Below are 17146 nucleotides of genomic sequence, written 5' to 3'. Positions count from 1 at the left end.
CATAGTAGGCGCGATACAGTTCGATATTTGTAGCTGACGAACAAGCAACGTGAGGGACACATTTGGAAGCCTGGCGATTGATCCCTCATCCTTACACGGGATCAGAGAAGAGTCGAGCATCTGTCCTTTAGGCATGGAAGGACGAGCAGAATACTAATGTTTTGATTTTGACTGTGAGTTCAGATTGGGGGTCACCCAGTGAGGTAGTCCACCTGTATTCATCATGTTTAGAGTTATACTATCATGATGTGCAGGCGTGGCGCTTGTTTTCTTGTCAGAACCTACCCCTGAGTGTACATGATCATCCAGTTCATGCCCTAACACTTTGGATTGGACTAGAAGCCGAAGTCGCACTTCGAAGCCGCGACCTCAGGATGTCCATGACGCGAGGGCGGCCGTTTATGGGTGAATCTTCTATACCGGCCAACGTGAACACAGCAGCTGTCTATCCAGTAAAGGGGCAGGTCAGGTAGTGCTCCTTCGGTCGGGGGCTTTAGAGTTCATCTACTGCCCTGTTTGTGTCTAGGTAATTCCTTCATCTCGAACATAACCAGATCGGCTTCCGCCTCAACCATTCAGTACCCAACCTCGACTCAACCATGCTCCAAAACAGGACCCCGCCGACACAAACGGCGAGTGTCAACAAGACCACCGCGAAACAGGGGATAGTGAGAACCACAAGCCTCAGCTTCAAAGCAAGCCTCACAGTGTTAAGTACGCGGCCACGCCAGGGAAGGCGCCGCATATACAGCCCATATCGGCTGGAGAGTTCGGCAGCTAACAAGAAGCCAACAAAATAGATCGCCGTTTTAGCCTCTTTACTCGTGGATTCGTCGTAGTCGTCAGCTCTGACTGGTCTTGGTGATGAGGTATGGATGGATTACCTGGTAGGCGCTACGAGAAGGACCTGCGCGACATAGCTTCAAGTTCGCCATTACGAGGGTGAGGCAAGCGGGTCGCCAATGATCATGATATTGCTGGTGTGTTTGACAGAGACATCGCGGCTCGCGAGAAAGAGGATGAAGTGAACAGGACGTTTTGATGGTCTTGGTCGATGACATATATTCCCGGGTTGTCTCTTGCTTCACTTCAAGCTACGAACCAAAGCACCATCAGACACTGGCTTGTGGCTCGTTCTGACGGGATTCAATTCCGTGTTGGGCATGGATGAGGCGTGGTGTTGAGCACCTAATGAACTGTCTTGTCAAGCCTTTGCCCGACCAATGACCTGGTAAGAACAGTTGCCGTCCTTGGATACGTGGTTCAGCTGCCACCAATGCCGCTACCTGGATAATGCGTGCCGTTACGGGTTGGAGAGGGATGACAGCGCCAGGCTGAATGCCGTAGGTCGATGACTCTTAGGACTGAGGGAGATCCCTGCCGTGGTATTCTACGTGGTTGGCTCATAGAGAATCTAAGCTACATGACTGCAAGTTGACCCGTACCTTATTCCGTTCCAAAGACGGCGACAGCAGTTTCTCGAAGACATCGACTGGACATGGCACGGTCTTCCTTTGCAAATATGCATGTGTAGTATTAACCCCCCAAAGGGATGAAGCTCACGGCCTTGTTTACCACTCCTAACTCCGGCTTCTCATCGATATTCAAGGACATCCCCGTCACAGCTTCTCGTCCAACCAGTCATGCACCCTCTCAAACGTCTCCGTGCTCGAGTAATGCAGCGTCAGATCATGCCCCGTGTCCTCGGGCGCAAAGAACTCGTAGCTGGCCGCATCCGGGAAGCTGCTCGCCGTCGACGCCAGGTGCGCCTCACACTTGTCCTTGGGCGCCTGGCAGAAGAAGGCATCGTCGACCGAGGTCACAACCAGCACGTGGCCGCCATACCCGACCGCATCCCCGAGAATGGCACCCAGCGCGCCAATCTCGCCCACGGTGAGGGTATCCTCGCCCTCGAAATCCACGGGAGGGATCGCAGGGTCGTAGGCGCCCGCGTACATAGACGCCACGCGGTCCTCGACGCGGGCCATGGTGACGTAGCCCTTGGGCAGTGATGCGCCCAGGCGCGCCGGGTCGTGCTCGGCGGCAGCACGCCACTCGGCGTTGATGACGTCGCTGAAGTCGTAGTAGTTACTGTAGCCCGTGAGCACGACAGCCTCGGCGTCGGCCGGGTGCTGCGCCGCGAGGGCCGCGCCGACGTAGGACCCGTAGGAATGCCCCACGATGACGACGCGCTCGAAGGCAGTCTGCAGCACGTTGTAGGCCGACGAGCCGCTGCGCGCGGCCGCGACGATCTGGTGCAGGATCTCGACCTGCAGCTGCGGCTGCACCACCGAGAGCGGGTCGGGACGCTGCGGGCTGGCGCCGTGGCCCAGTCGGTCGAGGGCGAGCGTTGCGTAGCCGCGCGAGTTGGCGTAGGCGTGCCAGTTGTAGATGTGGTCTTCTGCGTCGGCGTCCGAGGAGAAGGGGAAGCCCATGCCCGCCCACATCGAGTGGTTGTAGGTAATGCCGTGGATGAGCACTTGTAGCGTGCTGTGCGCGAGCTTCTTGGCTTGCCCCGGCGGCGGGGCGCAGTAGGTGCCGGCGATGGTCCATGTGCCCGAGACGGTGGTGGTGCCGTTCGTGGCCGGCGCGTTGCCGAGCCAGGTCTGGCGCATGAAGTCGATGATGGCCGTCGAGTTGTCCGGGTCGGGCGGCGACGCGAAGACCATGTTCTGGCTGGTGGCGGGCACCGAGAACGAAACCTCGGCGCAGCCGGACCGTGGCAGTTTGGCACCGCGGGTGGACGGACCGGCGTGGGCGAGGGCGAGGCCGCCCAGGAGCAGATGAGCGTAACGCATGGTGTTGTTTCTTCTCGCCTTCGTTCTTGTCGCGGTCTCGAACCGGAGTGTGCACCAGACTTTATAAACCCTCAGTTGGGCGTCTCTGCGGGTTTATGTACAGGTACATTACTCCGAGTCGGTCGGGTAGCCCCATCTCCGAACAAGGGATTCTGTCGTTCTTCTTCGCCCGTTCCCACCCTTCCCGCTTTCCGACTTCCCGTCCATCATGCTACTACGCTGTGTCCCACTGCGGCGGGGTCCCAATCTTCTCATGGCTCCGCACCATGTTCATTTCTGCGTATTTCTGCGCGGCCGGATCCTGCTTGGACCGCGGATGATTCCATTCTCCATGGGAACTTCCCGAGTGAGGAGTTGCGCCGAGAAAGCTTGCAGGAGAGCTTGCCAGCAGACATGATGATGCTAAGGCGTTATCGAGCTAGGGCCGGTGGGGTGGCGTTGCAGCGAGGGATAAATCGTCATTCGCGGCCTGGAACTTGGAACTTCAGCTGGAGCGGATTTAACGGAGCCTAATAAATCACGAACTGTCTCGGGGAACTGGATTCGAGCCGTGTAAGCTCATGGATGGAGTTTCCAGCGTCCCAATCCGTCAACATACACACGGGATAATTGCTTCAAGCTTGCTACTTTTTGATTTCCCGCCCTATTGCGATAATTCGGAACACATCGTTATGTAGAACGAGGGGCTGGCCATCATGATGTTGTGTTCCCCCTTGGAGGGGCCCTGCAGCGTGGGTGGGCCAGGACCAGGGTCACCGGGGGTTCGGCCCACGGCAGTTGCATATCGCTTATGACTTCGCTTCCGTCTCCTCGGAATGGCATGGGTGTTGGGCTAAACACGTGGACGGAGTAATGCATCGTGCATTGCTAAGACCGCACTATTGCGCATAGAAGCGTAACGTAACGAATGGCAAGGGCAGGCGAATGGTTCGAGTGTCATGTCTTGGTCATGTCGTTGTTGGATTCCTCCCGGCCCGCTCCGTCATATGATGCTCCAGTTCCATTTCCAACAAATTTCCCAAGGACTGCGAACTGGCCGCGGCGATTGCGTCGGCGGGATTGAGCCGGGTGAAACGGCGGCGTGGCTGGCAGGGGCCGTGGAATCCCCATGCCCCGTCGACCGACGACGGGAGCGGCCAGTCAGCCGGTTTGGTGCCCCAATTGGGATTCCCGCATCGTTAGTTGGGCCATCGCTCCACATGACCGCAGGGAAAATTGGAAGCCTGGTTGCTGAGCAATGTGAGCATCATCAGCGGGAACCCAAGGTCCCGGTTTGCCCATAAAAGTTGTCTGTCTGCTCAGAAGGGTCCAAAACTAGTAGCTATGGGGACAAAAAACCGCACCCTTTGAACAGCAACGAAGACCAGAAGCTGTCGCTTTTGTAGAGAGGGCAAAAACGCGTATCTAGATCCGGTAGTTCACTTTCTTTTGGGTCGAGGTTGCTGACTTAGCAAGCCTTGGTCACGTGTTAAAGACGGATCAAACGGTAGAGAACGCGTACCGCTTAGTTTTTACCATTCCGTTTCTCAAACCGTTTCTCAGTTCCGTTTCTCACAACATCGCGGGTGTGATTCTAACATTCGCCTTGTAACCACAAGTTCCGCCAACGTGTCATAGATTCTGTTCCTAGCCAACCAAACGCGTTTGAAACTGCAAGGCGCAGCAGCTAGTTATGCGCTGCAAAGTTATCATCGCCTGAAGCACCGACTAGTCGCACTCGCGCGTGTTGGGCACGTGAGTGCGAAGGCTCCGCGGGTGATTTACCACGGGTGTGGGCTCTGCTGTAGCGATACCAGTCGTACGGGCAGGCCTGCCTTGCGCCCTGGTATGTGCGGTGAGCCTGTAGCGAACAGTCGTAGGGAATGGGAGTGTGCGACCGGTAGCACGGTGCCATGGCGAATAGTCCCCGGGGGGGGGGGGGAGGGGGGGGGGCCAGTGTGCGACTAGTAATGTAGCAACCCGGCCCCCGCTACGGTACTAGTCGCAGGGCAGACCGCCTACGTATATCGCCGGTGTATGACTAGTACGAACGCAGTGGCAAAGCCGGTGTGCGAACAGTACCATTGCTGCCATCACGCTGCCCCGAGTGGATTGACGCGTTGCGACCAGTAACCTACCTCCCGGTGCAACAGCTAGAGGGTAGCGTGGCACTGCCGACTAGGGGTGCTGACGAGTGGAGGGCGACCAGCCGCAAGCGCTGCGCCCGCAACAACGATAATATGCGCGTTCTCGCGAGTCGCACGTTCAAGAACCCTTCCTCGAGTCGAGACTCCGAGAAGCACCCATCCTCGAGTCTCATGGCGAGTTAGCGCTAATTGCCGTGGAGGACTGCGCTGTGATCGATCGTATACAGGCAGAGGACTCCGACAATTCCGCTAACTAATTTGGGTCGTGGTACAGTGAAAGTGGTGGTGTGGCTGGCGCAAGTAGCCAGGATGCTACAGGACGCGCCTCATGGTAGACCAGCCGCGGTTAAAGATCATCAAGGATAATCCGATCGGAAACGGTCTCCACGCCTTCCGCGCTCGTTCGATACGGTCTGCGCAGACAGGACGCTCTCGCGCATTCCAGACGCGCTTGGCCAACTTGACCAGAAAGGTATGATAGTCTAGCTTGGTTGAGTACGTGCTCCTCTGATCGACGTGAAGAACTCCGGAAACTCATTCGCACCTTTCTAAGCGGCGCAAGGCCTCCGCGCTGCCGACCTACTACCTGCTACGACACATAGCTGCACCCTTCGAGACACCCTTCGAGACGACCTTTTGCGCCTTGAACTCTTGCTCCGTTCCAACGACTTCGACCTCGACCGTATCAAGCCTCTCCTAGCCGCAGCCCTCGCCGATCATCTAGACGAAGTCCTCATCTAGGACCGAGTCTACAACGCCATCGACCTGCAGGCGAAGAGTGTTTCGAAACTGGCGTATAAGAAGGTGTTGCTCCGTGCCGAGAACAAGGGGCTACGTACGGCAATGGCTATAAGAAGGGAGCCCTTAATACTAACTAGACAGAGTAGTTTACTAATATCCCAGTTCTCCTCTCCTTCTATAATGGTCTAGGCCTGGCATGGGCTTCGGCGACCCTCAGTCAGCTCCAGTATAGGCACGGACCCCCAAACCCCCTAGAACGAAGCTATTCCTACTCGCCTTATAGTATATCGAACCTTTTAGCAACGCTCCTGGACCAGCATACTCGCGCGGATAACGAAGCCCGCGAGCCACCGGAGTCTCGTCTTTTTCTCTTCCTTCAAGCTTCGTATACTCGTAGAGTCGTCCTCAGCTAGTTGCAAATATACTGCCTAAGCCCGTTACACCCTCCACTCTTCTCTATTTTGCAAATGCGAAGTAACCTAAGCACCAATGCGACTTTAGGTAACTATTTTCGGGGAACACCGAGACACCAATTAGCCAACGCATACAAGTACATGTAGATGTGGCAGTGCGAGTTCTTCGAGTGACTTCAGCTGGCACGAGCTGTGGGACTGGACATGATGGGCCAACACGTTGTTCTTCCTCACGTGTCATCGTGTGCGAGTTGAGCAGTCGAGGGGCCATGACTCTCGGCACACATGGCAAGGAACCTGAAAAGTAACAGAGTCACGGCCAACTGACTCGACGCCCACTCAAATGGCAACAATTGTAAGGAGTTAGTTATGGCACCAGCTGTAAACTCTGGGCTCACGCGAGGACGATGTGAGCTACCAGTCAAGACATTCGTTGACAGTAGGTAGGTAGTCAAACTTAAACAGCTATCAAGCACGGGCTAACCTAGTGCTGGCACACAATAACCTGACCCCCTGACGCCATTTCTGACAAGAAGCAACGTGAGTGTTGAGAGTCATGCCTCATTTCCTTGTGCAGGCAAGCCTGCTCGTTTCAGATATTCCCGCACTTGGCTGTTGAAGGGCAGTTGATATACCTGGTCAGGAAAGATGCACGGGCGCAGTGGTAATGGAAGAACTCACCTTTCAAAGACCTCGCCAGAGCACAACACACAGTCCATCATATCTGGGTCACTGTCCAGACACTCTTGGATCATTCCGTAAGAGAAGTATCTGCTCAGCCACCGCAGACTAGACTGCCTCGCCGAGAAATAGAGCAGCCCCTCGCCTCCGGTTTGCGGAGCACGTCCGATTAATTTGGCGATCACCCCAAGCTTCGGAGAGTTGACAAAGTACGACTTCCCGAACTGTAGCTGAATATTCTCTCGAGTCCGGAGCCGGCCGCCACGTGGGGTCTTGAAAGCGACAATGGTTGTTTGAAGGCGCAGCGGGTTGGAGAATTCCCATTTTGTGGAGGAGGAGCTGGCTTTTGAACCCTGGGTTTGCTGCTGCTGCTGTTGCTGCTGTTGCTGCTTTCGTTGTTCTTGTGCCATGCGGCAGTTGCATTCGGGCGTCTCCTGGCACGTCGGGACAATCTCCGCAAAAGCCACCGTGCTTCCAGTGTCGCCCAGTGCCGCAATCCATTCGTTTCCCCGCCGCGGGATCTTGAGCTGAGCATCACCCCAGGGCACAATGATGCCTTTCCTGTTGGGTTTTACCCCAGAAAACGCCAGTCTCGGCTTTGCGCCTTCGATGAGAGCATCCAGGGAATCGACAAGCTTTTCCCCTTCTTTCTTGGTCTCCATTGTCTCGCACCATCTCAAAACGGTCTGCTCTCTGGACTGCAACATGGAAAGTAGTCTTACCTTGTCGCTGGCGGGGAGCCTTGCTGCAACGGGGTTAAGACCCAAAGACAAGTGGTGCGCAACCACGTCCCGAGTCGGGACCCTCTTCGCGACCCCCGCATGTAGACTGAGAAACAGTCCCAACTTCTTGTCCATATCGTTGATGAGTGGTGAACCGGGGGCTGTCTTGATGTCGATGGACGAGTTCCATTCGTCCTTCTGCGCCGTGACCTGAACTTGTGCACCGACGCCGGGTAGACTGCTGGTTAGCAAGGCCACTTGGAATGAGTTCATCTTCAACCCCGGTGGCCGATATCCCACGCGCTCAAGCGTCTTCATGCGTGTACGTCTCGCTTTATCTTCATCCTCGCGGTCCCAGGGGCACGTCGACGAAAGCTGCGATGTTTGCTCGTGGGTAGGGACTGGATTTGGAGGACCTCCATCCGGGGGGCCACCTTCGGTCTCGGACACAGCACTACCCGTCTCCAGTGTGCCGCTAGCATCCTTGAATGGGCTTAAGGCTGAACGGGACGAGCCTGCAAGCGTCGTCTCCGAACTGGTGACACTCCCGATAGGCATGCCATCAGCCCTCTCATCGCCGCGGTATGGCGCGCAGCGCACTTCACGGTGGATATTCACGGTGCCTTCCGTCAATCGGCATAGAGTTTTAGAGTCGGTTTCCCTGATTGGTGTCCAGCGCCAAAGTTGTGATGTCTCTGTCATAGTGCTGGACAACACGTCAGGGCCAATTAACCCATCCTTGATTGCCATGGCTAGCAAAGAGCAGCCAGAAACGTCCGCAGCCTGTCACTGCAGATCAGCAATACAATCTTAGCTCACTGCGCACTATCAAACATACAGGCTTGCGGATCAGCAGTTTCGTGGGTGACCACAAGGCCATCAGCGCAGCTGGAGTGGCTTGTAAGTCTGCTGGAGAAGAGTCGGTGGTATCGTCTATGTCGATGACAAGTACGGGGTTGTCTGGGAAGCAAGACACGTGTTGCTTAAATGCGAGGACAGGTGGTGACTGGTGGTCAAGGCCTTGTAGCCGAAAGTGTGAGATGGGTCGGTCAATGATGTCGTCGAACTCGAAGGGCGCGTCAAACCCTCGAATGTGGGATTGCAGTACGAGGCTCAGGAATTGACCTGTCACTCCAAGCCTGTGAAGAGTCTCCAACGGTGCCACCTCCTTTCCAGTACTGGTCAGTCTTGGCAACCCAGGCACTGCCAATCCCTCGATTATGTGGTTCGTCACCTGCCCAGCTCCGATGATGGCCTCAAGTCTCGCTTTGAGCGGTGAACGGTTCCATACAGATGTTAAAGCCGCAAGACCGGCCAGTCCGGCCAAGAGAAGACCGTTGGCGAAGAAGGGGGCGACAGATGTAACTATCGCAGCGGTCATCCTCCCAAATAGGCTGGGAGAAGCTGGAGGTTGTATCGACGATGCGTTTTGAGCGAATCTCGTAACTTCGTCCAAAAGCATGTCAACAGCTTCGATGCTCACGGTGGCGGGTTCAACAAGTCGGGTTTCTGGGAAGCCATGCTCGCCGTGCTCGGCCTCCCGTTCACTGGAAGACGACAGTGTCCTTTGTGCTGTTACCCGTCGACGTCTCAAGTACGTCAAGTGGTCGCCCAGAATACCACCCTCGCGCAACTCTTTGATGGCCCAGGCCAGCCGAGTGTAAAGAAATATGACTCGGGGGGCTTGATTTGCCACGTAACTGTCGTCTTGCCTTAGATCTCGGCCGTCAAAGGGCGCGAGGGACACGTCGAGGCCGTCTCCCAAACGGGTATCATGAGTGACTTGGATATGTTCGCGCAAGTTTCTTCGCACTTCCTCGACGGTGGGCTCTGCCTTTGGGCCAAAATCCGGAAAGAAACCAGCCACCCCGAGGAGTTCGTCGACGGCGGCAAGGTTTTGGGTCTTGTTCCTGATCTCAGTGAGGTCCAAGCTCACACAGCCGTCCATACCAGCAACAGGATGGCAGTATCGCTGATGTCGCTCGATGAAGGCCTCAAGAATCTCATGATGACTTGGTATACCCAGAGCGGGGGGAAACTGAACTTGAGGCTCCGCAATTCTGTCAGCGTGAGTGCTTGCTTTGATGCGATCTGCGACTGTACGCAGTCGCTGAAGCTTCTCATTGTCGATGACGCATGGTCGGCGATCCAGGTATTCTTTGAGCAGCTTCGCAATGTCTTGGTCGGGCGAGCCACTGGTTTTGTCCCACTCGCCAAGCTCAAGCTCGCAAAGCTCACGCATCCATGACGGCCGGTCTTTGAGTGCGTCTTGCACAGCTGTCAGGACTGTCTCGAACTTTGGAGTCAAAGATTGCGGGGGTCGCTCCAGACCGTCCAAGAACGCATCGACTGGATTTCTCCATGTCGCCTCGGAGGTGCTGGCAAGCTGCTGCGGCTCCGATCCAGAGAGAGACTGCTTCTTAGAAACCGGCGTCAAGTCCATAATTGCGGTAAGGGGAGGGAAGGGTCACCATGCAGATCTACCGGCCACTGGGAGCAGAGGGTTGGCGGATCAGCAATGTCTCTTGACCGGATCAAATGACTTGTGACAGCTGAACTTTGGATACCAATGATGGGATGCGCAGGGTTTATCTCGCTGGGACACCGAGACTGATGAGAGCGCAAACAGACGAACTCATCTTGAGAGCGGGGTTTCACTCCAGTACCTCGTCAGTTCGGGTTTTCTGAATGGAGCCAGGCATCTTTGACAGCTGCAGCGGTATGGAGGGGCCAGAACGGTTCTGAGTGGCCGCCCAGCTGCTGTGTTGCACCACCAGGACCCTTTCCTGCTCAGCCCAAGTTTGTCGAGTACGCCTTCGCAGAGCCTTGCCATCAAGAGAGCGCCATCGGCTTTCCTATTTCAGCTTCTTAAAGTGCAGGTACGCACTCAGCCACTGTTCAACTGCTATTAAGCCCACCCTATAGCCCTGGGGTCGCCAAGGCAGACTTTGTGCCAGACACATTCCCCTGCAGTTAGAGCTACACCTCCGCCGACCAGGGGAGCTCAGCCATCCAGCACACTGCCAAGCTAGCCATACATCCATAATATAAATGGTCAACAGGGCATAAAATTCAGTAATTTATTGTATCGCTACCTGCTTCCAAACCCATCTGCAGCTTCCTAGATATTGGATTACTATAAGCTGACCTTTACAATTGCCTCCCATGTATCTACCAATGCTACCCGTAATTATAAAAGGCCAAGCTCGCTTGAGCTATAAGGTAGCTAGATGAATGAGGTCAGCAGTAGCAAGCTCTTAAGTGGCTGTAGGTGCGGATATAGGTATAGATAAAGCTAAAGCCATTATAATGCTATAGAGAAGAGCTATAAGAGTAGAGACTAGGTGAAGCTAGAGTGTTTCAAATTAAAAGTTATATTCCTAAACACTAACGTAGGTGTATAGCGAAAGTTACATACATGCGAAAGTTACACTAAACCACACCAACGCGACATCTCACTTCTATACCTACTTCCTCCACAACCTAATATGCCTCAGAAAAACGACGAAAGCCAAGTTATCTTAGCCCTCTAGGCTCTAGAGAATAATCCGAAATTAAGTCTTAGAGCTATAGCTCGGATCTTTTCTATAGACCCAATAAAGCTCAGCCGCCGTCGGCGCGGTCAGTAGTCACGATACGATATTCCAGCCAACTCGCGGAAATTGACCGATTTAGAGGAGGCTGTCATTATTCAATATATCCTTGACCTAGATTCTAAAGGATTTCCTCCCCGCTTATCTAGTATAGAAGATATAGCCGATCGGCTGCTTGCCGAACGCGATGCGGGACGTATCGGAATGCGTTAGGCTTCAACCTTCGTCAAACGGCACCTAGAGCTTACTATGTATTTCAATTAGAAATATAACTACTAGAGGGCCTAATATAAAGATCTAGAGATTATTCGCGGTTGGTTTACGCTTATACGGAATATAATCGCAAAGTATAGTATCTAGGAGGCTAATATCTATAACTTTAATAAGACTAGGTTTCAAATAGGTATTATCTTAACGGCAATAGTTATTACAAGCTCCGAACGGTATAGTAGGGCAAAGTCGAAGTAGCCTAGCAATCGCAAGTAGGCAACGGTAATCTAGGGTATCAATACGACTAGCTAGGCGATCCCACCGTTCATTATCATCAAGGGCAAATATTACCTCTCCTCTTAGTATAAGAATAGCCTATTACCGAAGGACTAGGTCATTACAATATCCAAAAACGGTTGGATAACCAACAAGAGAGGCCTAGAATAGATTTAGTACTTCGATAAGTATACTAAAGCTTAAATAGCTAGGGTTTATCGCCTCCTAGTCCTTAATAACTATAATAGCCACCACTCGACCGACTTCGAGCTTTATTATAAAGAGAATAATATTATTACCCTCTATATACCTCCCTATTCGTCTTATATTCTTTAGCCGCTTAATATTAGATGTTTTAGCCTATTTAAGACGGTATATAGTAAGCAAATTAAGGGGATAATATAGGCAAATATAACCTATATTACTAAGAAGGACTTCTTTCCTACGTTCTATGCCGCTTTCCAAGCCGCTATAACTCCTAAAAATATTTAAGAAGGTTTTCGAGGTACTAGAATTACTCCTTTTAATCCCAAGAAAGTAATCTCGTAGCTCGATATCCGTTTAAAGACGCTAACGCCCTTAAACTCGCCGCCTAGTAGTACCTACGCCTAGGTTTCTAAGACCCCGAACAACCTAATCGAAGCCTCCTTATAGTCTATCCTTATTAAGAATCGAATTACCCGGCATTAAAATAGCTCTCCAACTAAGATTTTAAGGGCGATTAATATATTTGCTAAAGGGACGTCTAAGGTCATATATTAGTTGGCATTATTAAGGGTAGAGAACTAGAACCTCCGAGCAGCAAATAAGGCACTAAGCAAGCGCCAAAGGGTTAAAAAACAACGGCTCCGATAAGGAGGATTACTTTCTATACAGGATATATAGGATCTATAGGGCTAGAGAGACATTAAGGTATAGATTAAGGAGGAAACGTAGGCGGGTAGTAGTCGGAAGCCGAGGGTTGAGATACACGCGTAGCATTATGGCAACTGCGGCGAGCCTGGCCACAATGCGCGTACCTGTCAGATAGTTGTTGAAACATCCGAGGAAGACGATTCCAAGTAGTTTCGTTCGTTTTAAGCTGGTTGGGTGGAATTAATATAGATAAAGTTAAAGGGGTATAGTTTAGTGTAACTTTCGCATGTATATAACTTTCGCTATATACTTACGTTATCTTTTTTTTATTATTATTTCTTATTTAGGCTAATATATCTTATCAGCGAGCGCCGCATATCACCGAGCGCTGCACCTTTCTACACTATATATCACCTCTACACTTAACACCAATTTTTTCATCAACCTAATTTGCCTCCTACTTCAAATGAAGATAGGGTAATCTTGGCCATTGAGGCTATTCAGAATAACCCGGAACTAAGTATATGCGCTGTAGCAAAGATCTATAACGTTGCCAACCGAACTATCCGCCGTCGACTTGCCGGCCATATTACAAGACGCGATCTTCCAGCCAACTCGCGTAAGCTCACCGATCTAGAAGAGAGGGCAATAGTACAGTATATGATTGACCTCTCTATACGCGTATTCCCACCTAGATTGAGTAGTATAGAAGATATGGCCAACTATCTACTACGCGAACGCGACGCGCCGCCTGTTGGCAAGCTCTGGGCGCATCGGTTTATTAAATGCCAGCTAGAGCTCCGAACGCGTTATACGTGTAGATATAACTACCAAAGGGCGAAGTACAAGGATCTAAAAGTCATTAGCGAGTGGTTTGCCCTTATATGGAACGTCAAGGCCAAGTATAGTATTGTAGATGATGATATCTATAACTTCGACGAGACTAGGTTCATAATAGGTATCATCTTCGCAGGCATAGTAGTTACAACCTCGGATGGTTGTAGCAAGGCAAAGCTGGCCTAGCCTGGCAACTGTAAGTGGGCAACAGTGATCTAGGGAGTCAATGCTCTTGGCTGGGCCATCCCTCTATTTATTATCTTGGCTATATAATACCACCTCGCTAACTAGTATACTGAGTGCAACCTCCTAGCTGACTGGTATATTGCAACCACCGACAATGGCTGGACTATCAATAAAGTAGGCCTAGATTAGATTAAGCATTTTAACTTCTATATAGCACCTTGTACAAAAGGCAAATACTAGTTATTAATCCTCGACGGCCACAAGAGCCACTACTCGACCGAATTCGAGCTCTACTGCCAGGAGCATTACATTATCATACTCTATATACCTCCGCATTCCTCCCACCTCCTCTAGCCACTCGATATTGGCTGCTTTAGGCCGCTGAAGCAGGTATACAGTCTCTAGGTCAAGGACTTAATACGTATGCATATTAGCTATATATATATTCTCCTACTCCGCTATGCCTCGCTATTTACAAGGCGTGCCGGACCCTCTACTGCTATGTACAAAGGAAAAACCGTACCGTTTAGGCCGGGTGAAAACCTTCATCAAAAATAATAGGAAAGACATGGTTCCAGTGATACACGCTGCTGCAAGTAAAGAAAAAGGCCTTGGGAAGGCCTTGGGCTAACGGCTAGTAGGGTGCTAGCCCAGCTAAGCCGTAGCCACGGGTGTGGCTAGCCGAGCTCCCTGGCTTCCAGTTCCTAATCTAGGTTCTAAGCGAGCCTGTATTCCCCTAGCCGGCCCGAGTTCATCAGCCAACCCAGTACCTTCTTCAGAAGTCTTCGGTTCCGGTAGCCTAGGCCCTATAAAACAAAGCTAAGGTCCCAGTGGGTGCATATTAGTTGCCTAGGCCAGATTCTTGATATAGGTGGTATAGAGCACCAAACCACTAGGTGCTCCACTGTCTCCCGGCCTTCTCCGCATTCGCAATAGGGGGTAGGCTGGTTACGGGCCTTTTGTTTAAAAAGAAAGTCCCGTAGGCCTATAGCCTCCGTACGGGCCTGTACTAGTAGGGAGCTCTTAGCCTTTGTAAGGCCTTAGTGTTTCCGTAGGCCTTGATTTGTGAAGAGGACTGTTGGTAGGCCTTCGTCGGCTAGCTTGGTTGGCTGTCTCTAGACCTGGGTTTTCCACCTGGCCTCCCAAGCTCTTAATAATGCCCAGTCATCCTGAGTCTTGGCCAATGGTGGGCCCAAGGCTTTAGCCTAGGCGTTCCATTTGGCTACTACAGCCGAGGCCTTTTCGACGTCTGTTGGCTTTCCTGGGCTCCGGGGCCGGCCCCGCAGCCTCCGGAACCTTCGTTAGAGCCTGTTGCAAGCCCCTTGGATGATTTTCTTTGGTGGGCGTCTCGGGGCCTCTGGGCCTAGCCCGGCCTGTAGGGTAGGCTCGTTGAGCCGGCCTTCGAAGTCGGCCAGCCTCTTGTTAAGGTAGAGGTCTAGGGGAGGGATCCAAGTTTCCGTCTCGAGGTTCCGTATAGGGGTGGCCTTGTAAGCTCTGGTTACGATGCGTAGGCTTCGGTTCTGGGCCTTTGCTAGGTCCCTGGCTAGGCCTTGTAGTGGCCTTGAAGTCCTTAGATTATCACTCTACAAACGTGCTACCTAAGCATAATCGCGAAGATCCGCCTTATAGAGGTAATTTAATCAGAGAGGCAAGGCCAAACCTCTCTACCAGACTAAGCATAATAATACTAGGCTATAGGACTCCAAGGTTTGCACCTTAAGCTCTCCACAAGAGGCATAATACTTCCTCCCTCTTAGATAACCGATATATACGTCCGTCCTCTCCGGCCGGCTATACTACTCCTTTAGAGCTATAAGTTCCTTATAGCGGCGATACCATACATTTGATCTCTAGCTATAGTACTCTCTAGTACGTCCTATCGGCGGTTTCCTCCCCTATTATATACCTCTAGCTAAGGGAGCATACTCCCCGCCATATACGATATTCCTATAGGTCCCTCGCCGAGGGAATAGCTATATCTCTCCTATAGCCTAGGTACGAGCTAGAGCCATACCTCCATTATCCTTCTCTCAGTCTAGTATAGCCGCCATAGCCCACCTTCCGCCAGGCGCAACCCTAACTTCTAGCTTCCTATTACCTTGCTAGGTCTCCCTTATAAGGCTGACCGTATCTTACAATAGGCCGTCGTACAAGCTGCTATACCGGTATAGCTTACTCGGTCGCTCTGCTATTAACCTGCCCTAATCTACCTGCCTCGCCTCCTATCCTTAGATCCAACTATAGTATTATAAAGGGCGAAGTACCTCGTAAGAGGGCCCGGCCACCTATATTACCTCCCTTAACAAGCCTATATTCCCTTTCTCTTCTGCTCTTATAATTAGTCGTACAATCGGTCGGCGATACCAGCTTTTGCTCTATATCCTCGTCGCTATATAACTAGCTCTCTAGTGTTCGTTATAGGCGCCCTTAGAACCGGGCAAGGCCGGGGGTACCCTATCTCTTCTTTAAAACGTCGAAAGAGTCGGGTGGTTTTCGTACCTAGTATCCCCCTAGTCTTATAAACTTATTATAGGTAGATTGTCGTGGTTATCATCAACGGTGGTCGTCGTACGGGGTAGTGCGGGATTTTCGGTACACTCGAAAATCTTCACTTTCTTGTCGCGAAAACCAGCAATCTGATAGCTATACGGCCGCGTAGAAGCTGCGCGTCGCTGCAACCCCTTGGAATCGAAAGAACAGATCGCAAAGGACCTAATTCCCGATTTTTGCGATGCCCGGCCGCCCGCGTAGGCGGCCCCCGATGTTTGTTCACCGGGAAGGGTTAGATTTTATATAGTAGATAGGAGCTGCTATAATATGCTACTTAATAAGTGTCACGAATTGGTAGATGCAGGCTAGGCTCAATAGCTCTGGTAGCAACTGACTATATTGCAAGGATACTGAACTTGCAGAAGGAAGAGTTCTGTAAGTGGAAGATGCAAAGCAGGAAAGTCTAGATACAGGATGCGGGATATAGGGCACTTGCCAGATATAGAAGGTAGGGCATGTGCTCTACAACCAACCAATCATACTGCATATATCATACATAGTATGGTGGGTTCCACTGTCACAATAAGCTATAGCTGCTATAGGAGATTTTATGATGACTAACATAAGTATATAGCGAAAGTTATATGCATACGAAAGTTATACTAAACTATACCCCCTTAACTTTATCTATATTAATTCCACCCAACTAGCTTAAAACGAACGAAACTACTCGGAATTATCTTCCTCGGACGTTTTAACAACTATCTGATAGGTACGCGCACTATAGCCAGGCTCGCCGTAGTTGCTATAATACCGCACACGTATTTTAACTCTCGGCTTCCGACTACTACCCGCCTATGTTTCCTCCTTAATCTATACCTTAATGTCTCTCTAGCCCTATAGATCCTATATATCCTATATAAAAAGTGATCCTCCTTGTCGGAGCCGTTGTTTTTTAACCCTTCGGCGCTTGCTTAGTACCTTATTTACTGCTTAGAGGCTTTGGTTCTCTACCCTTAATAATGCTAACTAATATATGACCTTGGACGTCCCTTTAGCAAATATATTAACCGCCCTTAAAATCTTAGTTAGAGAGCTATTTTAATGCCGGGTAATTCGATTCTTAATAAGGGTAGACTATAAGGAGGCTTCGATTAGGTTATTCGGGGTCTTGGAAACCTAGGTGTAGGCACTATTAGGCGGCGAGTTTAAGGGCGT

At 51.5% G+C, this 17146-nt stretch overlaps 3 protein-coding genes across 3 annotated transcripts; 1 reads left to right on the top strand and 2 right to left on the bottom strand.

Annotated features, from left to right (window-relative positions):
• Positions 1-1491: 1491 nt before the first annotated feature.
• B0T15DRAFT_409636 (Alpha/Beta hydrolase protein) lies at positions 1492-2711 on the bottom strand. The gene has a single exon (XM_062865355.1). It carries the CDS (start codon positions 2667-2669, stop codon positions 1620-1622), a length of 1050 nt encoding a protein of 349 aa, XP_062727393.1. The 5' UTR covers positions 2670-2711; the 3' UTR covers positions 1492-1619.
• A 10-nt stretch (positions 2712-2721) lies between these two features.
• B0T15DRAFT_522042 (uncharacterized protein) lies at positions 2722-3619 on the top strand. The gene is made up of 2 exons (XM_062868598.1): positions 2722-3273; positions 3324-3619. Exons 1-2 carry the CDS (start codon positions 2784-2786, stop codon positions 3473-3475), a joined length of 642 nt encoding a protein of 213 aa, XP_062727392.1. The 5' UTR covers positions 2722-2783; the 3' UTR covers positions 3476-3619.
• Positions 3620-6424: 2805 nt separating this feature from the next.
• On the bottom strand, positions 6425-10089 carry B0T15DRAFT_522037 (uncharacterized protein). The gene is made up of 3 exons (XM_062868597.1): positions 8320-10089; positions 6760-8264; positions 6425-6690 (listed from the first exon to the last, which is right to left on the bottom strand). The coding sequence occupies exons 1-3, from the start codon at positions 9922-9924 to the stop codon at positions 6633-6635; spliced, it is 3168 nt and encodes a 1055-aa protein (XP_062727391.1). The 5' UTR covers positions 9925-10089; the 3' UTR covers positions 6425-6632.
• Between the last annotated feature and the right edge of the window lie 7057 nt (positions 10090-17146).

The sequence above is a fragment of the Chaetomium strumarium genome (genome assembly GCF_033439665.1).
Source record: "Chaetomium strumarium strain CBS 333.67 chromosome Unknown B0T15scaffold_1, whole genome shotgun sequence".
NCBI classification, from domain to species: Eukaryota; Fungi; Ascomycota; class Sordariomycetes; order Sordariales; family Chaetomiaceae; genus Chaetomium; species Chaetomium strumarium.
The sequence above is the reverse complement of the archived record's forward strand: the minus strand, read 5'-3'. Positions and strand labels throughout refer to the sequence as shown.

Coding starts and splice junctions, on each gene's coding strand:
- B0T15DRAFT_522037 (XM_062868597.1), bottom strand. CDS start 9,924: ATGGACTTGACGCCGGTTTCTAAGAAGCAGTCTCTCTCTGGATCGGAG. Junction 8,265..8,319: donor AACTGCTGATCCGCAAGCCT/GTATGTTTGATA, acceptor CTGCAGTGACAG/GCTGCGGACGTTTCTGGCTG. Junction 6,691..6,759: donor TCTGGCGAGGTCTTTGAAAG/GTGAGTTCTTCC, acceptor GCCCTTCAACAG/CCAAGTGCGGGAATATCTGA.
- B0T15DRAFT_409636 (XM_062865355.1), bottom strand. CDS start 2,669: ATGGTCTTCGCGTCGCCGCCCGACCCGGACAACTCGACGGCCATCATC.
- B0T15DRAFT_522042 (XM_062868598.1), top strand. CDS start 2,784: ATGAGCGTAACGCATGGTGTTGTTTCTTCTCGCCTTCGTTCTTGTCGC. Junction 3,274..3,323: donor TCGTCATTCGCGGCCTGGAA/CTTGGAACTTCA, acceptor TAAATCACGAAC/TGTCTCGGGGAACTGGATTC.